The sequence below is a fragment of the Argentina anserina genome, chromosome 3, assembly GCF_933775445.1.
Source record: "Argentina anserina chromosome 3, drPotAnse1.1, whole genome shotgun sequence".
Classification (NCBI taxonomy): Eukaryota; Viridiplantae; Streptophyta; class Magnoliopsida; order Rosales; family Rosaceae; genus Argentina; species Argentina anserina.
The window spans coordinates 1,113,886-1,130,743 of NC_065874.1; the positions used below are offsets into that span (position 1 = coordinate 1,113,886).

Sequence of the window (16,858 nt, forward strand, 5' to 3'; positions counted from 1 at the left end):
TGGATTTGTAAAACACGACTAAAATCGATTCAAGCATATAGTACAGAAGGATCAACATATCAAAGTTTGAAATGAGCAATCCGAACAATAAGGATTGAGCAATTCGTTTAAAACATAGGGGCAATAGAACCTTCTTGAAAGTTGACATATACTTCGAGTATCTTTTTTTTTTATCATCAACAGTTGCATTCACCAGCAGTTTCAACTTTCAAACGCAGAAATGTCAAAGATTCAAGTCAAAGTCTAGATCACACATTTTAAAACTAAATGACTCAAACAATAAGTTCAAGAAGTAAGAACAACTTCACAGCTTTCTGATACTCTTGAAAGATCAAATATCTGTTTGTGAACATCGTGTTTCTTCTCTAGCCCCATTTCATTGTCTGTACCCCAAGTTACAGTCATCTTCTCCAAAACGGTTGCATTCTTTAGCAGAATTTTCACTGCATCTATGTTATCCTCATCTCCATTAAAATCATAGACTTCAATCTCTTTCATGTGCGAGAAGCATGGAGGCAAGGGCTTCAAAACTCCATCTTTAGCAACATCTGAGGATGCGTCAATCCCCTATGGCATAATTGAGGTGCCCTTCAACAACATTGCTGGAAAATAAATACAAGAGAACACATTGCAGTACTTCTGAAGTTACCTCAGGGAATATCAAAGTTTGAAGAGAAGGACAGTTGTGGAGCATCGGCAAGAATGGTTCGCTACCAATGCTAGTGGTCATGTCAAGCTCCAAAGTGATCATATCATTGAACAAAGGCAGCTGGGCCAGTAGTTCTGGTGCATCAGCTAGGACCACCTAAGCACAATGAGCACAATCATCAAGATATTAAACAAGTTATTCACGGTTAATGAAACAATTGAAACACTTAAACCAACTGATACATCGATTAATTGATAAATATATCCAATTGACCTCCAAGACATTAAGAGATAGTTAGATGCTCCACAGTAGATAACCCACTTAGAAGCTTATAAAAACGGTAAGCAGCACGTCTCTTGGGTTCACAATAAAACAACACGAATTATAGCCTCATTCAATGAGGATGAATTGCAGAAGCAACATTCATTCAGGAACTCACCCGTGTAAAGAAACTTTTGGAGATTATCTGCAAAAACCATTATCTGGCATCCATCAGAACACTTGGAAGCTCTCGCAACACTCACATTTCCTTCAGTCATGATCAAGATCCTAAGCTTGGGAGCAACAATACTAACAAACTTGATATTCATCCAATAGCAATCTGTTAGAGATAGAACCTTCAGGACTGGGAAACCAGAAAACAATTGCTGGGTTAAGTAGTCATCAGAAAACACCACAGACCGGAGATTTAAGCTCTTTAGACTTGAGAAGTAAATCGTACGACGGTACGAGGAACCTTGAAAACACAAGGCATTTCTAGATCTAAAACCTCAAGTGTTGAAGAAGTAAATAAGAAATCCGGCAATAAAACTGGTTCATCGATGATTTGCAGTCTTATGGAAAGCTCTTCAATCTTCAACATTCCGTCTTACTACAGCCAGAGATCCATGCATTAACACAATGTGAATCACCTAGCACATAAACACTAAGATCAAAAGCTTCTATATTAGCAGGGCCACGAAGAAGAAGTGCTCTATCCACAAAATTTACCAAAAGATCTCTCTTAGAGTCTTAGGTAGTGGTTCATCAAAGGCATCGAACTCAAAATGAGGAAGTGATGTCCACAGGTATTCCCATCTTTTGGAAAGTATGCTTGTTCTAATAGCCTCTTTTGTTGGGAACAGGGAGAGAATATGTAGAATAAGGATATCAGGTAAATCACTTAAACTCTTGCTGTCTCAATCCAACTTCTGCCTTTTGGGATTTAGTTTTTGAGGACTTGAATCCATAGTTCAGATCGTTGTCCTGCACAACCAAACAATCTTTCAAAACAGACAAATATAACTCGAATACCTATAACAGGATGGTTGAAAATATACCAGATAATGATGTAAACATTCAACTGAAACAGGAATCACTCTGTGGACACACAACTTTGCAGAAAATTTTGTACAAATTTAACAAGAGTTGCACAACAATAGCCATCTCAACCCCAAGGTCTGCAGTACTATCTACTTCTTGTTCCCTTATTCATAGTCTTATCATCATACTCTAGCAATGATCATCATTACAGGGTTCAAGAAACCAAGAAAACTCCTGCATATTTTGCACTGCAGTATTCTGTACTGCAAGAGTGTTTTCCACAAACTTCATGAACACTAGAGTTTCTATATTGGAGGGAAATCAGGGAATCACTGATGTAAACTGAATTCACTGCCATCATTTTGACACAATTTATTTTTTTATTCCTGCATTATGGAATTCACTATCATCACATTTTCATTCAAACCAATTACACTGCCCTAATTAAAGGAATTGTGCCAATACCAACAAAATCATCCATATGAATTTCTAATCAATAAAAAGCTCGCATCTTGAAAGCTCAAACAATCAAAGAACAAAAAGAAGAAACAAACTTTCTTCACAAAAGTAATACCAGCTTCACAGATTACCTAAACAATGGTAAAATTTTCCTCACCAACAACAATAGAAGATAAAAGCTCTTGAAACAAACATTAAGGTAAGTAGTTGACAAACCCAATAGTCATAAGTACAAAGAGCACCCAAAATATTCTCGATTTAGAAAAACAATAAGCAACTGGAAAAATCCAGAATCAGACATCAGAAAACGAACAAAGGAAAGGGAAAACGCAAACCTAGAAAGAAGGACGTTTACCTTCAAGCTAAAGCTTCAGAACTAATTTGTTCTATTCTGCTTGCCTCCTTGAGTTTCAACTTGAAGGTAGAACTGAACTCACTTCAGTTCATGAGTTTCATCTTATAGCAAAGAAGAAGAGTACAGTACAAGGGTTTTTAACCTCGGACGTGATTGAAGCTTAAGCCCAATACTCGTTGATGATGACCCACTCAACCCCATACAAATCAAATAGTCAATACCCATACAAGTCTCACTGGTCAACACTGGATCAAATCTAGCCTTGTACCATATATCTGTACACCCAGGAGTATTTGGTGAACGGCGAAATATATCCTTGAGTAATTTTTTCCACGTACATAGAAAGAAAAATAATCATGTAAAAATAGAAATATTTCATTGATGTGTTTTAACAAAATTATTATTGGTATGAAATAAAATTACATAAAATAATTATCTTTTAATAATAAACTTCAAATAAAATTCTGCAACCCGTGCATTGCACAGATACGAGATTAGTAGCTTATGAAGTCGACATTAAACTCATTATAGTCATGTGGAGGCTTTTGGCTCAATCATCCTAGGAGGATTGTCGAGATAACCAAAAAATCCTGGGTTTTTTTTGTGTGTTTTGATCTCTAGTGCAATGTCATTTTCTATATCCGAAATGTAACATTACGGCTTAAAAAAACACAAATTATCATCATAGCATTAGGAGTAGAGTTTAGTAATACACAACCAGAAAACACTGCAAAGAAGATAAAATACAACATCACGACCCGCAGCCTAGCATTCCTTAGCCGATAAACCACAAATCGGTCACCAAACATTGTGACTCGTCTCCACGCACTAGTTGTAGTGCTGTACTATCTCGAGACTCAAAACTGTTACACACGAGTTATCTCCGCACCAATTTTTCAAGTGTTTTTTTTTTTCGGGTTATGAACACCTCTTCCTAAGAGAATGCAAACAGAACCCTTGGGATCTAGGGTTTTAAAACTTGTCACACTTAAATTGGGTATTTAATTACTATATAGGTTTCCAACTTTCCATATATAGCCCCCCCATAAGGCGGTTATAAACGGCTTGTCGTTGGTGGTCAGGCGTTTTAACTTTAAACCACCAAAAAAAGCCAAAAGAACGACCCACACGACGAGAGCATGAGTTTCTCTTCTTCACGAGGATAGTGGCACTTCTCCTCCTCCTCCTCCTTTCTATGGCGGTGGGAACAAACCCTAATGCAATCCTCACCCTACTACGGTGGGAGCCTATCCTAACCCTAACCCTAACCTAATCTCTCACCTTCTTCTTCTTCTCTAATCCCCATGGAGCTTTCCCGAGAAAACCCTAGACCCCTCGCCTTCCCGGCCACCAAGCCCATGCCGGACCTCGCCCCCAAGCCGCCGCTTCCTCCTCCGACGACGACTGCGATCATCGACCGGTACAAGGCGCTGCTCAAGCAGCGCGACGACGACCTCCGAGTCACCCCCGACGACGACGTGTCGCCGCCGAGCACGGAGGAGATTGTGCAGCTCTACGAGATGTTGTTGTCGGAGTTGATTTTCAATTCGAAGCCGATTATTACTGATCTGACTATCATCGCCGGCGAGCAGCGGGACCACGGCAAGGGCATCGCCGACGCCATATGCGCCCGGATTCTCGAGGTCTGCTTGCTTCGAAATTAGGGTTTCCAGAATCTTTTTGTGTGTAATTTTTGGGGCTTCTACTACGGATTGTAACAGTTATCGATCTTTATGAGTTCTATAATGCTCAATTTCTTGTTCATAGTTGATTTTCTCTCTCAATTTTTCGATATTAATTGCGCTTAGTTTATATAGTTACTGATAACACAAACAATCATTGAAAGCTTTCGCAGTTGAAATCGGTACTGGAATCAACAATCTCAAGCATTAGCCGAAAGCTTAGCAGCACACTATGGCAGAAATTTAAGAAAATTGACTAGGATCAGTGCTAATTGTGTGATAGAAGTAAATCGGAGCGAATGTGTGAGGCAGCTTATAAAGAGTAGTAGTAGTAGTTCCGAATGCTGTTTGTTTGCAGTGGTGGATGTTGAAGATTGGCTTAATTGTTGAATTCCGGTCTATTGCAGGTCCCGGTTGAGCACAAGCTGCCGTCATTATATCTTTTAGACAGTATTGTAAAGAACATTGGCCGAGACTATGTCAGATACTTCTCTTCCCGTCTACCTGAGGTGATCTTTTCTAACTTTGAACTGTGGTGTAGTTTTGTTTCTCCTGTTTGTTTAACTATGTTTAATAACAGCTGTTGTTGGCGGTTTAAATAACTCTGGTTACCGATATTTGCGTAGGTATTTTGTGAGGCGTATAGGCAAGTGCACCCCAACCAGCATTCTTCCATGCGCCACCTCTTTGGCACGTGGTCGACAGTGTTCCCACCTTCAGTCCTTCACAGGATTGAAGCGCAGCTGCAGTTTTCTCCACAAGTAAACCAGCAATCATCAGGTGTACCTCCTTTGAGAGCGTCTGAATCTCCTCGGCCAGCTCATGGCATCCATGTCAATCCTAAATATCTTCGTCAGTTGGAGACCTCAAAGGTGGATAATGTAAGCTATCCTGTGAGGTTTCTCTTTATATCTTCTGCAAGGACATGTCCTGACTTACCTTTTTGAAGTTTTTTTGCTTTGGGATATTTAAATAGATTATTTGATAAATCTTCAGGGTTACCACTGTTACAATATGTGTACATAGACTATTTTCCTTAATATGCACACTTATATATGTTTGTTATAAGTATTTTTATATGCTTGCCCTTTACTGAAACCCTCTTAGTTCTATACATATTGCTTTCAGTCATCTAATTTGTGTACCTAACCAGTTATTAACTTTCTTATAAAAAAATTATTTGTAATCTTTCCTATTAGTGTTGACAGTATGCATTGGCCATTGAATTGGAAAACCTGCGAGTTTTATACCTACTGGCTTTCGGTTACCAAATCTATGAACTAAGCGGTGAACACTTGAGTCATGTGTAGTTTTTTGGACAATACTGTATAATGTTTAGCGCGTGCAATAGGAACCTTAGAAGTGCAGCGGTGTTTGACAATAGTATAGAAAAAGGAAGCAGTTATGTTTGATAAGTACGATTCTTATAATTCATTGCTTTAATCCTAGCAGGTTGGACCCCAAAGATTAAGCCCAGATTTTCCTGTTGGGTCCAATCAGATGCAGCCATCTTCAGCTGTCAAACTTGCAAGATCTTCATCACCTTCAAATATTGGCGTTGATGAATATGAAGTAGAAAATTCTCCTAAAAGATTTGGGGACCGGGCCTCTCCATCTAATTCTGTGTATGATTATAGAGCAATCAGGGATGAGGGGCCAGTTGAAAGGCGGAGAAAACATTATCTCAATGGTAGTCAGAACAGGTTAAATAATGGACCGGAACATCAAAGACCAAGAGCTTTGATTGATGCATATGGAAAAGACAGTGGGGATAGAAGTTTAAATGATAATCCTTTGCATCTTGGGCGATTCGGTGTAAATGGTCTAGATCACAAAGCAACTTCAATGTCATGGCAGAATACTGAGGAGGATGAGTTTGATTGGAAATCCGTTGGCCCCTCTATAACCAAGAACAGTAGGAGTGATGATTTTTTTCCTTCAAATGTACCGCCTTCTAGAAGCTACAGAGCCAGGCCTAGCCTCGGAACACTGAATACAAGCTCGTTAGATTCAGATATGGGGACTAACTGGTCTACGCAGGCATACCTACCTTCCGACCAATCCTCTGTAGTTGCTGAAGATCCGGTTCCCCAGCTTTCTGTATGTTCTCTTTACTTGTTTGAGAACCACTTTTGTTTAGTTTACATGGAAATCACATGAAATTGATGTTTGCAGAAGTATCTCATTTCGTTATTTTCATTTCAGTTTTTCATAACTGCTTACATGATATGCCTTGTGGTTTGGGCCTTTCTGTGTCATCTGTAGTCTGGGTCCAACAAGTTGGTAGTTTGTGTGCTAGGTTCCGGGTGTCCTTATATGTGGCACTTTTCAAATGTCTTCATTGTTTTTTATTTTGTATATGGGGACTGGTTTGATGTTGTTTAAAGCGCAACCACATCACTTACCCTCACTTTGAAATCCTTTTTTGAAAATCTGAGTCCTTTACTCAGTTTGGAAGCAAACAGTATTTTCTATTCCCTGAAGACCCAAAAAATAAATTAAAAAAAATCCATGCCATTTTAGGTTTTCCTATGATCATATGTTATTTCTTCCCCGAGCCCTCTCATGAAGGGCCTAAATTTCTTATGAAGTAGTATGTAAAATTAATTTGAGCTCAACTCCTAAACTTCAATATTGTTCCTGCAGTTCAGTCGTGGATTCACTGGTAGGTTCCAGTCTGAGATAACCCATAATCAGGGTTCTCGGCACCCTCAAGAACCTTGGAATATGCCTTTCCATACCTCTCAGCCTTCACAGAATCTTCTGAAAGAAATAGGTAGGAATTTCCAGATGCCTGGTATATCTTTAGGTGGTGAGAAAGCGTCTATTGATGTTGATGTGCGACATCTCGAGCCAGCATCAAGAATGGGGTCTGGTGCTGACTTTGTTAATGCCGACTCTCGGTTAGCTATACCAGTGTCAGTGTGTTTAAGGCCTCCAGTAAACATGCACAATTCTCAACCCCCGCCTGTGCATCCAGTTTTCCCGTTGCCGAACCAGAGGGGTCAATATGGTTTTATTAATTCTGTCAATACTGCTAAAAATCAAGGTCCATATAAGGCTATGTATATGCCTGAGAAGCAGTTGGATGCTTATGAAAACAAGGAGTTAGGGCTGGCAAAACTAAGTCAATTGACTAGTCAGAGTGCCAGACTCATACCTAACCAGCGAAACCAGGATCAGGCCAGTCCTTTTCAACCACAATATCATCCACATCAGGAGCCTCCTTATTCAGTTATACCACGCGGATTCACTTTGCAAGGGCACGGTGGGACTGGTCTGGCAAATCCTTTACCTCGTCCACAGTTGGGCTTACCAACTCACTATACCCCAAATGCTTTGCAACATTTGCGAGGGGACTCCTTGCCACCTCTACCACCTGGCCCCCCTCCACCCATGCAAGGTGTATTTCCTGGTCAAAAGGCTGGTCCAGTAGTCTCCAGCAACCAGCAGGGGAGTTCATATACTGGTTTGATTAGTTCTCTCATGGCCCAAGGTGTGATCTCATTGACAAATCAAAGTGCACTGCAGGTATTTGAATTTATCCTCTGTTACTTTTAGTTTTGGATTGTTGATTTTTCTACATTTATATCGGGGTCGTATCTCAACCACATTATGAAATGTTTAGGATTCTGTAGGAGTTGAGTTTAATGCCGATCTTCTCAAGGTGCGTCATGAATCTGCAATAACTTCTCTGTATTCTGATCTCCCAAGACAATGCACAACGTGTGGTCTCCGATTCAAGTGCCAAGAAGAGCATAGTAGTCATATGGATTGGCATGTGACGAAAAACAGGATGTCCAAAAACCGTAAACAGAAGCTCTCTCGTAAATGGTTTGTAACTACAAGCATGTGGCTCAGTGGTGCAGAGGCTTTGGGAACAGATGCAGTTCCTGGCTTTTTGCCTGCTGACACCATTGCGGAAAAGAAGAGTGATGAAGAAATGGCTGTTCCTGCTGATGAGGATCAGAATTCGTGTGCATTATGTGGAGAGGCTTTTGAAGATTTTTATAGTGATGAGACAGAGGAGTGGATGTATAAAGGTGCTGTGTACTTGAATGCACCTCACGGGTCAACACCAGACATGGATAGGTCACAATTAGGTCCAATAGTGCATGCCAAATGCAGGCCGGAGTCCACTGATGTATCCCCTGGAAGTTTTGGACAATATGAAGGGGTATCTTTCTCTATTTCTTTTTTATTATAGTTTACTTGTTTATTGCGTGTGTGTGTGTGTAACCTTATCTGAAAACAAAATACACCCCGGTTACATATCATATAGTAATTGATAACTTGTGTGTGTGTGTGTCTAACCTTCTCTTTAAACAAACTACACCCTAGTTACATATGAAATAGCGATTGGCAATGTTAAGATTTTTAATTGATGTCTTCATATTGAGTTAAAATATGGTACTATTAGTCTGTATTACGTATGCTACATTAGGATGCTGTGTGTGTGTATGTGTGTGTGCTTATTTTTAGGCATAATTGCCAATTTGCTACTCTAGGATATACCTTAGTGTCAATTTGCTTCCTTAGGTTTTATTTCTGCCAATTTGCTACCCTAGCTTTACAAAACTTGCCACTACCCAAAGTATTAATTTTGCCAATTTACTAACCTTGAGCAAAATTTACAACCCTAGGGTTTTCAAGATTGACTAATTTGTTTATTTGGATTTTCAAATTAATTCACTTGTTAGGGAGAAGTGAAAATTTGATATGACAAAATGATAGCAAAATAGCTCATTTTAGAAATATGGGGTAGCAAATCGGCAAAATTAATACTTTGGGTAGCAAATTGGCAAGTTTTGTAAAGCTAGGGTAGCAAATTGGCAGAAATAAAAACTAGAGTAGAAAATTGACACCAAGGTGAATTCTAGTGTAGCAAGTTGGCTATTAAGCTTTATTTTTATGGGGGCAGCATTATTAATAAACAAACTGCACCATAGTTCATAATGTATGTTGCCTAAATTTATCAGTCCCCACATTTTTTTTTCATATATGATATCAGTGATTGACAACCTAAGCTTTTCAAGTGATGTCTTGATATTGAAGTGGAGGGGAATGTGACTTACTACTATTCATATGTATTATTTATGATACACGGTTGGATCATGCTGTGCTGGGAGAACTATATTTATTATAGCTTCTTTTTTTTTAACTTGCAGGGAACTATTGAAGAGGGTAGTCAAAGAAAACGTTTGCGGAGTTAGCATAGTTAGGAGGACTCCCATGTCTACTGTAACTTAATACAAGTTCCTTCATTCTTATGGTACTCTCTTCAACTATTTTTACAGTATTGTTGGAGTAGCAGCATATTGGCTTCAAGCTAGCTTGTACATGTATAGTAGAACTTGTACCATGGACAGTATCTTGCGGCAGAGGTCACATTTCTCTGGCCTTTTTATTAACTGGCTGTCTCTTTACTGTCTAAAGATCCAGACTGAAAATAAAAATCCTTAGTTGTTGTCTTTATCATAGGTTTCTTGGTTTCTATCTTCTTAAAATGAAAAGTAGTGGTGCTGTTTAAATTTGTAGCATGTTCAAGGTAGTGAGAGAAATATCTGTTCCATTCTATCGGATGGCTTTCGCCAGTCTTGCTTGTACATTCTGCAGGGAATGCTTTGTGGGACTACCTGTGAACAAAGAATTTTAAGGCTCAAATGCTCAAGTATGAAGCTACTGATGTCCTCTGTCAGATTTTTTTGAATTCGTTGTTTTTGCTTTCCTTTGTGGTTTTAGGGTGATGACAATGTGAATTATATATTGTGGTGAAGTTCCTACTGTTTCATTTTGCCATTCAATAATATGTACTATGGATTCTGCTCCAGTTCGATTAATGAAGTTTTATATGTTTACATCAGTGTGTTTAAATTTCTGTTGTTTATTACATAGCTCATGGAATATATGTTTCTCACTTTCTTGTGCCTTCTCTCATACTATTGGTGCTTATTCCGACTCACTTGTGTAACTTCAGCTTTTGCTGAAGATTGTAATGATGAACCCATATCTAATAGAGTAATAGACCTCAGGGTCGGGGGCTCTCTACCAGAGTACCACGCTATGAGTTACGACTTGAGACTCCACTGCTTAAAAACTATACTTACCTTTATAGCTGTGTATGGAGGTACATTATTTCGCAGCTCCCTCATAACCCAAAAGCCTCTCGGCAAGAGGGTACTGTGCCTTTTCAGTTTCACTGAGAATGTAGAACACGAATACGTAGGGCTTGGTTTTCCCTAATTAGGGAACATCTTCAGGTAGATTTTGGAATCTAAATCAACAGAACTAGAATTGAATTTTAAGTTCTCAATTTTGATCTGTTGTAGCACTGATTTGGTTTGCAACCTATGCTGAGTCCTAGGCATGGGAAATAATTTAGGAGTCGTGGTCTGGGGCACTCGTGGGATATGCTGGTGTTAAAACTTAGTTTTTGCTTAACCTCGTCGGCAATTGGTGTATCTTAAAATTGCTGTTCTTAATGCAAGCAAGGCTAACATCAATGCCTATGTACACACACACGTACAGACATGCCCATGGTAGTGAATGAGGCTAACTGTCCTGATGGTGGTTATGGCATGGACTTGATTTGTGACTACAACAGTGGTGTGCGAATCCTATTCAAGAATTACTTCCTCAAACCACCAGTTTTAGGATCGACCAATGTCACGAATCCAAAATTTCGACCAATGTCACGAAGTCGTGAAAAATTCTAAAACAATCTCAATAATCGAAATCGTTCTAATGTCACAGTGGATAATTAGTGAGTTCACAATAGAACTCAGACAAACCAAATTTATAATTTAACATTACATCGAATGGAAATGTAATAATCCTCACAAATTCTCACACAAATCCACACAAATTCTCACCATAAGATGGAAATTGAACGACTTCGGATCTTCAGAGTTGTCCTTCGATTTCCACTAATCGACACCTGCGGAATTATCCCATATACCATCGAATATGTGCACGGGGATTGTAAACACAAACCCGGTAAGCTTTACAGCTCGTATGAGTAAAATAACAAATACCACTCGCATATCAATATATACGAAAATCCACAAATCAATAAATATAAATGCACTCATGACAAATTAGACGGCTCATCTGGTTGTCTAATAATGTGAAAATATATGAACTCATGAGAATTGGGCAACCCCTCTATTTACCCAAATGCATTTATAATACGGGTACTCATGAGTGCTGGTACACCTCTGTTACCCCTCATTTAGTACACCGCCGGCATTGACCATCTGTCATCCAATATCATAAATATATGGGTACTCATAAGCCGATAACCCATCTATTACCTCATATGCAGTATCCCGGCAGACAGACTAGAGCTCTAACTGTATCGTAACTTTCGCCCGGCCAAAGGCTAGGTTCCGACATGCCAAACAAGTCCGAAGACATAAACTCGTCCGAAGACAAAAACACGTCCGAAGACATAAAACTCGTCCGAAGACATAAACACGTTTTAACAAACTCAATGTTAAAACCTCGTACAATAAGCATCACGTTATATGGTACAATAAAATCAAAAATGCTCAATATATATATCTCATCATCAAAATGATCTTATTCACAATGAAATCCTAACAGTATATAATATAGCAAACTATATATATGTACCTATTTACCATTTATACAAATATATATTCCATTATATCATATACATGTCATATTTCATTCTTTAAAATTCTGCATAAATCCCGAATTACCGTAAGGATAGATTCGTAATGTGAGATTTTACTCACCTTATAATCTCGAGAGTAATTCCACAATTCCGAATGTAATTCATTTTCTTGAATTATCGATCACCTTGAAAAGATAAGAAAAGAATTTAGAATCGTTACGTAAACCTTAAATGCCGAAACAGTAATAATATGTTACTGTTAAGCAATTTTCTGGGTTTACGAATTTACTGTTCACGTATTTACTATTCATGAATTTACTATTCATGTATTACTGTACAAATATAAATTAATTACATATTTATGTACAAATATATATTAATTACGTATTTCTGTACAAATATATATTAATTACGTATTTCTGTACATATGAATACTATTTAAAAGTAAATACTGTTTCAGTAAATAATAATTACCGATTTACCATTCTGAAATTACTTTTATATTTACTGAAAATAATTTACATTTATATTTACTATAAGTAAAATAAATTTACATTTACCCTATGTAAATCACTTTTACATTTACCGCACGTAAAAATAAATGTATAAATTTACTATTTCGGAACACTGTTCACGCGCCGCCGTACGTGGCGGCGCGTGGGTTACACGCGCCACCTCCGGCAGCCCGCGCGTGGTGCTCAAGCGCCACTCACTGTGGCAGCGCGTGGGGCCCACGCGCCGAGACTAAGGCCGGCGCGTAGCACGTCACCGCCGCCCCAAAACCCTTCCTCTCTTGCTCCTCCACCCTCCTACGGTCTTAGACCACCCCTAAGCTATCACACACACTCACACGCGCCGCCTCTAGGCGGCGGTATCCACCCTCCTCCTCCGATCTCCAATCTCCTCCAAATCCAAACCAAACAACCACAAATCAATAACCAAGCATCACAACCACCTAATTAAGCTAACCCTTACCTCAATCGAGCTTTTGGACCGTCGGATCGTCGCCGGAGACGCGCCTAGGATGGAGGCGATTTCTGCTGAATCTTGGCATCGTTGGTGGAGCTCCGGCGCGGCGTGAGAGGGTGCGTCGACCTCGGGGTCAACTGCGGGGGGTGGTGCGACGCTTCCTAGGGCGGCGGTGAAGGCCACGTCTCCCGGAGGAGGGAGATCAGAGGTGAAGCCGAGAGGGAGAGAGAGAGTTCGGGAGAGAGGGGGCGCGGGGTGAAGAGAGAGAGAGAGAGAGAGAGAGAGAGAGAGAGAGAGAGAGAGAGAGAGAGAGAGAGAGAGAGAGAGAGAGAGAGAGAGAGAGAGAGAGTGAGGGGTTTCCAAAATTGGAAACCCTAAACTGAAACACTTCCTTTATATACTCGTTTCTAAAATCGGAAACTAACTTCCGCCGTTAATAACTTTCACGTCCGACGTCTGATTCCAACGTGTGACGCGTCCACGAACTCGTATCGACGAGCTCTACAACTTTCGTGAAGGAAGTTTTCACAAACGAGTGACGGAATAAAAGTCGATATTCACGTTGCGGAAACGTAACGTTTTTCTAAATAAACGTTCTGAGAACGTTTCCGTTCTTGTTTCGTAAAGTCGTAAACAACCAATTTCCGCTTTAAATGAATTTCAAAAATTTTATAAAATTAAATCAAATCAATAATCGTTCCGAAAAAAATTCGGGTTATTACAACCAATGCAGCAAGCATGCATTTATGAGCCAATTCTACTGTCGCTAAGTAACTTACAGTCTGGAGTACGTATACCGGTACACGCTTATTTCTGTTCCTTTCCCTCTAATATCATATTGTGCAAGAAACGATGCAAGAATAAAGAGAAGAAGAAGAAGAAGAAGAAGAAGAGGAGAAAGATAAGGAGGAATAATATTTACTATTTACTGCATGTCTGCTAAGAGCCTGAAACCACAGCTACTATATATCAATTCTCTGCCATTGCTCAAAGATAGTTCAATTCCATGCATTTAAATTTTCTGTGGCACTTCCTCTGTCGCGTATAATTGAGCCTGAGCCAGGACCGGCCATGCCAGATCGTTCTTTTTCGACAATTGTTATAAGTTTCAGGAATTCTGGTGGCTGGTACGTACCAATATTTTCATTGGCAAAATAAATAGCTACTGCTATTCACAACAATCTACATTATAACGAACACTACTATGTATATATAATTCAATAATTGAAAATATACAGCTGCATGTGGTATTCGCTTTGCTGTTCTTGAACAATCAATACGCAACGATAAATATGTGCTTTGATTATTATATACGTGTATTAATATTTTACTTTCTCAAAATTTTGTGCGTCAGATTTATTTAAGTTTGTTGGGTGGAACTGGCACAGAATCAATGCTAGTTTTCAGTTTTTGTAGGGAAGTTGCTAGTTTATGTTTCTTTTTCTCCAGTACGCTCACTACTATATATGAAGCATTGGCTTCTCTGCTCCGTATATTCGAACATCGAAATTAATCAAAATATTAAATACAACATTATACTCTATGTTGGACAATACCTAATAAATGGAAAAGAATCCGGAGCACATTATGATTTAAGATTTAGGGTTTAATTACAAATTCGTTTCTAGCTTATAATATTAAGACTTCAGAGGCCGATGGCCGGGTTGTTATGAAGATCTGTTAGGTTTGCACCATTCGCTGCAGACGCATTACATATATACACATTTTTTGAGTTTATATTAACTTCTTCTATATGACGACATTATCATGGTGATTGACGTTGAGTTAAAGCCTCAAATGATGAAGTACGTACTTTATCGCTCTAAAACTGACATTAGACACTTGATTTTTACTAGTTTGAAGAAACTGGTGACGTTGGATTCTCATTATATATATATATAAGTATCGTGTCGTGTATATAATGAATTGAATGCTCAAAGAGACAGAGAGACAAGAGAAATCGCAGATAATTAATATGTAACCTAGCCTGGAGGTTTGCAAAAGCTTCTGGAATTGGTGGCGTAGAGCAAGAATTATTTGTTCCATCAGAGATATATATAAGTACTGGTGTTGGATATAAATGATGCCTTTACATTATAGTAGTATCTCAGCGTAAATATAAAGCTTATAAATGGTACCAATATCTTTTTTAGAGGTCCCTTCCTGCAAATTAAATTTCTGCTCTATGTGCAGTAAATTAAATGTCTCAACAACCGTTTGGTTCAAATATAAATTTCACACAATGTTTAAATCGAGGTGGTACCTCATTTCAGTGGTGTTCTTCAACACTCAGTGTCGTAAATTTGAGGATAAATATATGGTACGTCGCGCGACAGGCCCCTGCACTTCTATGAGATGAATTGAAATGACCTTCACACGGATGGAGAAGTAGCTAGAAATTTGTAACCGGTGAGTTGAAATTGAAGACCTCGCCAAACTACTTGCCATTTCATATCATCACAGTCATTGCGAGCTGCAGAATGCAGGTAGATATATGTGTGTTGGCATCCGTACGCAGTGAAAATGCAGTAAGACTCTTCGATTTGACATTCAAATTATACATCAACTGGAAAGGAATCATTCATCTTACCCTTCTCAGCTAGCTAGTTCTACCGGTAAGAGGAAACCTCTATGTTAGATAGATAGTACCCCTTTATATGCACAGTTTGTAGCCAGATATGGGTTATTGGATTTCAAAGGACGGCCAATAAATTGGCATGATTAAAGCTCTGACGAGCTTCGATCAAGGTGTTGTGAATCGAGTTGAACAAACAACGTACGTTAATGATACCAAAACGTAAATGATGCCAATACAAACAAACATTGGAAACAGATTGTATGCACCACGGTGTGCAGCCACTGTCAAATATTTTACTCATATCAAGGTAATCTCAACCCTTCATTTATGGGGACAAATAACATCAATTCTTAGCCATTAGATTTTTTTTGTGCCATCAGTATCCTTAATTAACAGTCAACAAATTGTTGACTAATAAAACCTAAAACCCAATTTTTCATCCTCACGGGTCTTTTCTCCATAATATTGGTCTTTGGTCGTGCGGCGCTTGCAGCGTGTGGCCAGATTGGTGAGGGCTCAGAGGAAAGAATAGGAGATGGCTGTGTTGAACTGCTATCAAGATGAGGCAACTCTGCATCAAGTTTTGTGAGACCATGGAATCAATTTGGATCGGGTCAGATCCTCAATGGTTGTAGCGGCATCCAAAGACGGTCGAATGGGTACTCAACGGGTTGTTCGTTTGAAAGGTGTTGTGGTGGCAGAGATGATAGTGACGAGCTATTCTGATTTTAGATATGCTCAGCGGATTCTGTGATGGCTCTCCGGTGGCATGGCGGGATGAGCAAAAACTTGTTAAAAATCGTTGCCGGTGGCATGCAGTGGTAGCCAAAGACCAGATTTGAAATTGAAATTATTCAAGCTTGTTCAAGATTTTATTGTTGTTTTTATCTTTTTTTTTTTACGGATGCTAACATAGACTAACAATGAGGTTTTTTAAAGAGTTATGTGCTAGACACGTGTTGCTGGTGTCTGCACACCGCTGAAGCACTGAATACACTCTCACAAACATTATGGGCTACTATCAGTTTGAGCGAAATGATTGATATATCCAATGGATGATTGGTTTGTTTCGTAGACCCAGCATTAGGAAAAACCATCTAGTATTGCAGCTAGCATTAATCTGAAATTGCATGGAACCATGTAATCCAAATGACTTCAAATTCCAACTACAAACACTAGATTGATATGGAATGCAAGAGGTTTTGATGTTACATACAGTTACGAA

At 39.1% G+C, this 16,858-nt stretch overlaps 1 protein-coding gene and 1 pseudogene across 3 annotated transcripts; one reads left to right on the forward strand and one right to left on the reverse strand.

The window, feature by feature from the left end:
- Positions 1 to 1,011: 1,011 nt before the first annotated feature.
- On the reverse strand, positions 1,012 to 4,071 carry LOC126789500 (F-box/FBD/LRR-repeat protein At5g56420-like; annotated as a pseudogene).
- Positions 3,917 to 9,922, forward strand: LOC126785978 (polyadenylation and cleavage factor homolog 4). 3 transcript variants are annotated; one of them, XM_050511675.1, is made up of 7 exons: positions 3,921 to 4,408; positions 4,855 to 4,956; positions 5,074 to 5,328; positions 5,897 to 6,547; positions 7,094 to 7,978; positions 8,076 to 8,624; positions 9,616 to 9,922. In XM_050511675.1, the coding sequence occupies exons 1-7, from the start codon at positions 4,070 to 4,072 to the stop codon at positions 9,658 to 9,660; spliced, it is 2,826 nt and encodes a 941-aa protein (XP_050367632.1). In that variant the 5' UTR covers positions 3,921 to 4,069; the 3' UTR covers positions 9,661 to 9,922. The 3 variants fall into 3 exon arrangements, with proteins under 3 accessions (XP_050367634.1, XP_050367632.1, XP_050367633.1); XM_050511676.1 differs by having other exon boundaries at positions 3,922 to 4,408; positions 5,900 to 6,547; XM_050511677.1 differs by lacking the exon at positions 9,616 to 9,922 and having other exon boundaries at positions 3,917 to 4,408; positions 8,086 to 8,281.
- The last annotated feature ends 6,936 nt before the right edge of the window (positions 9,923 to 16,858 follow it).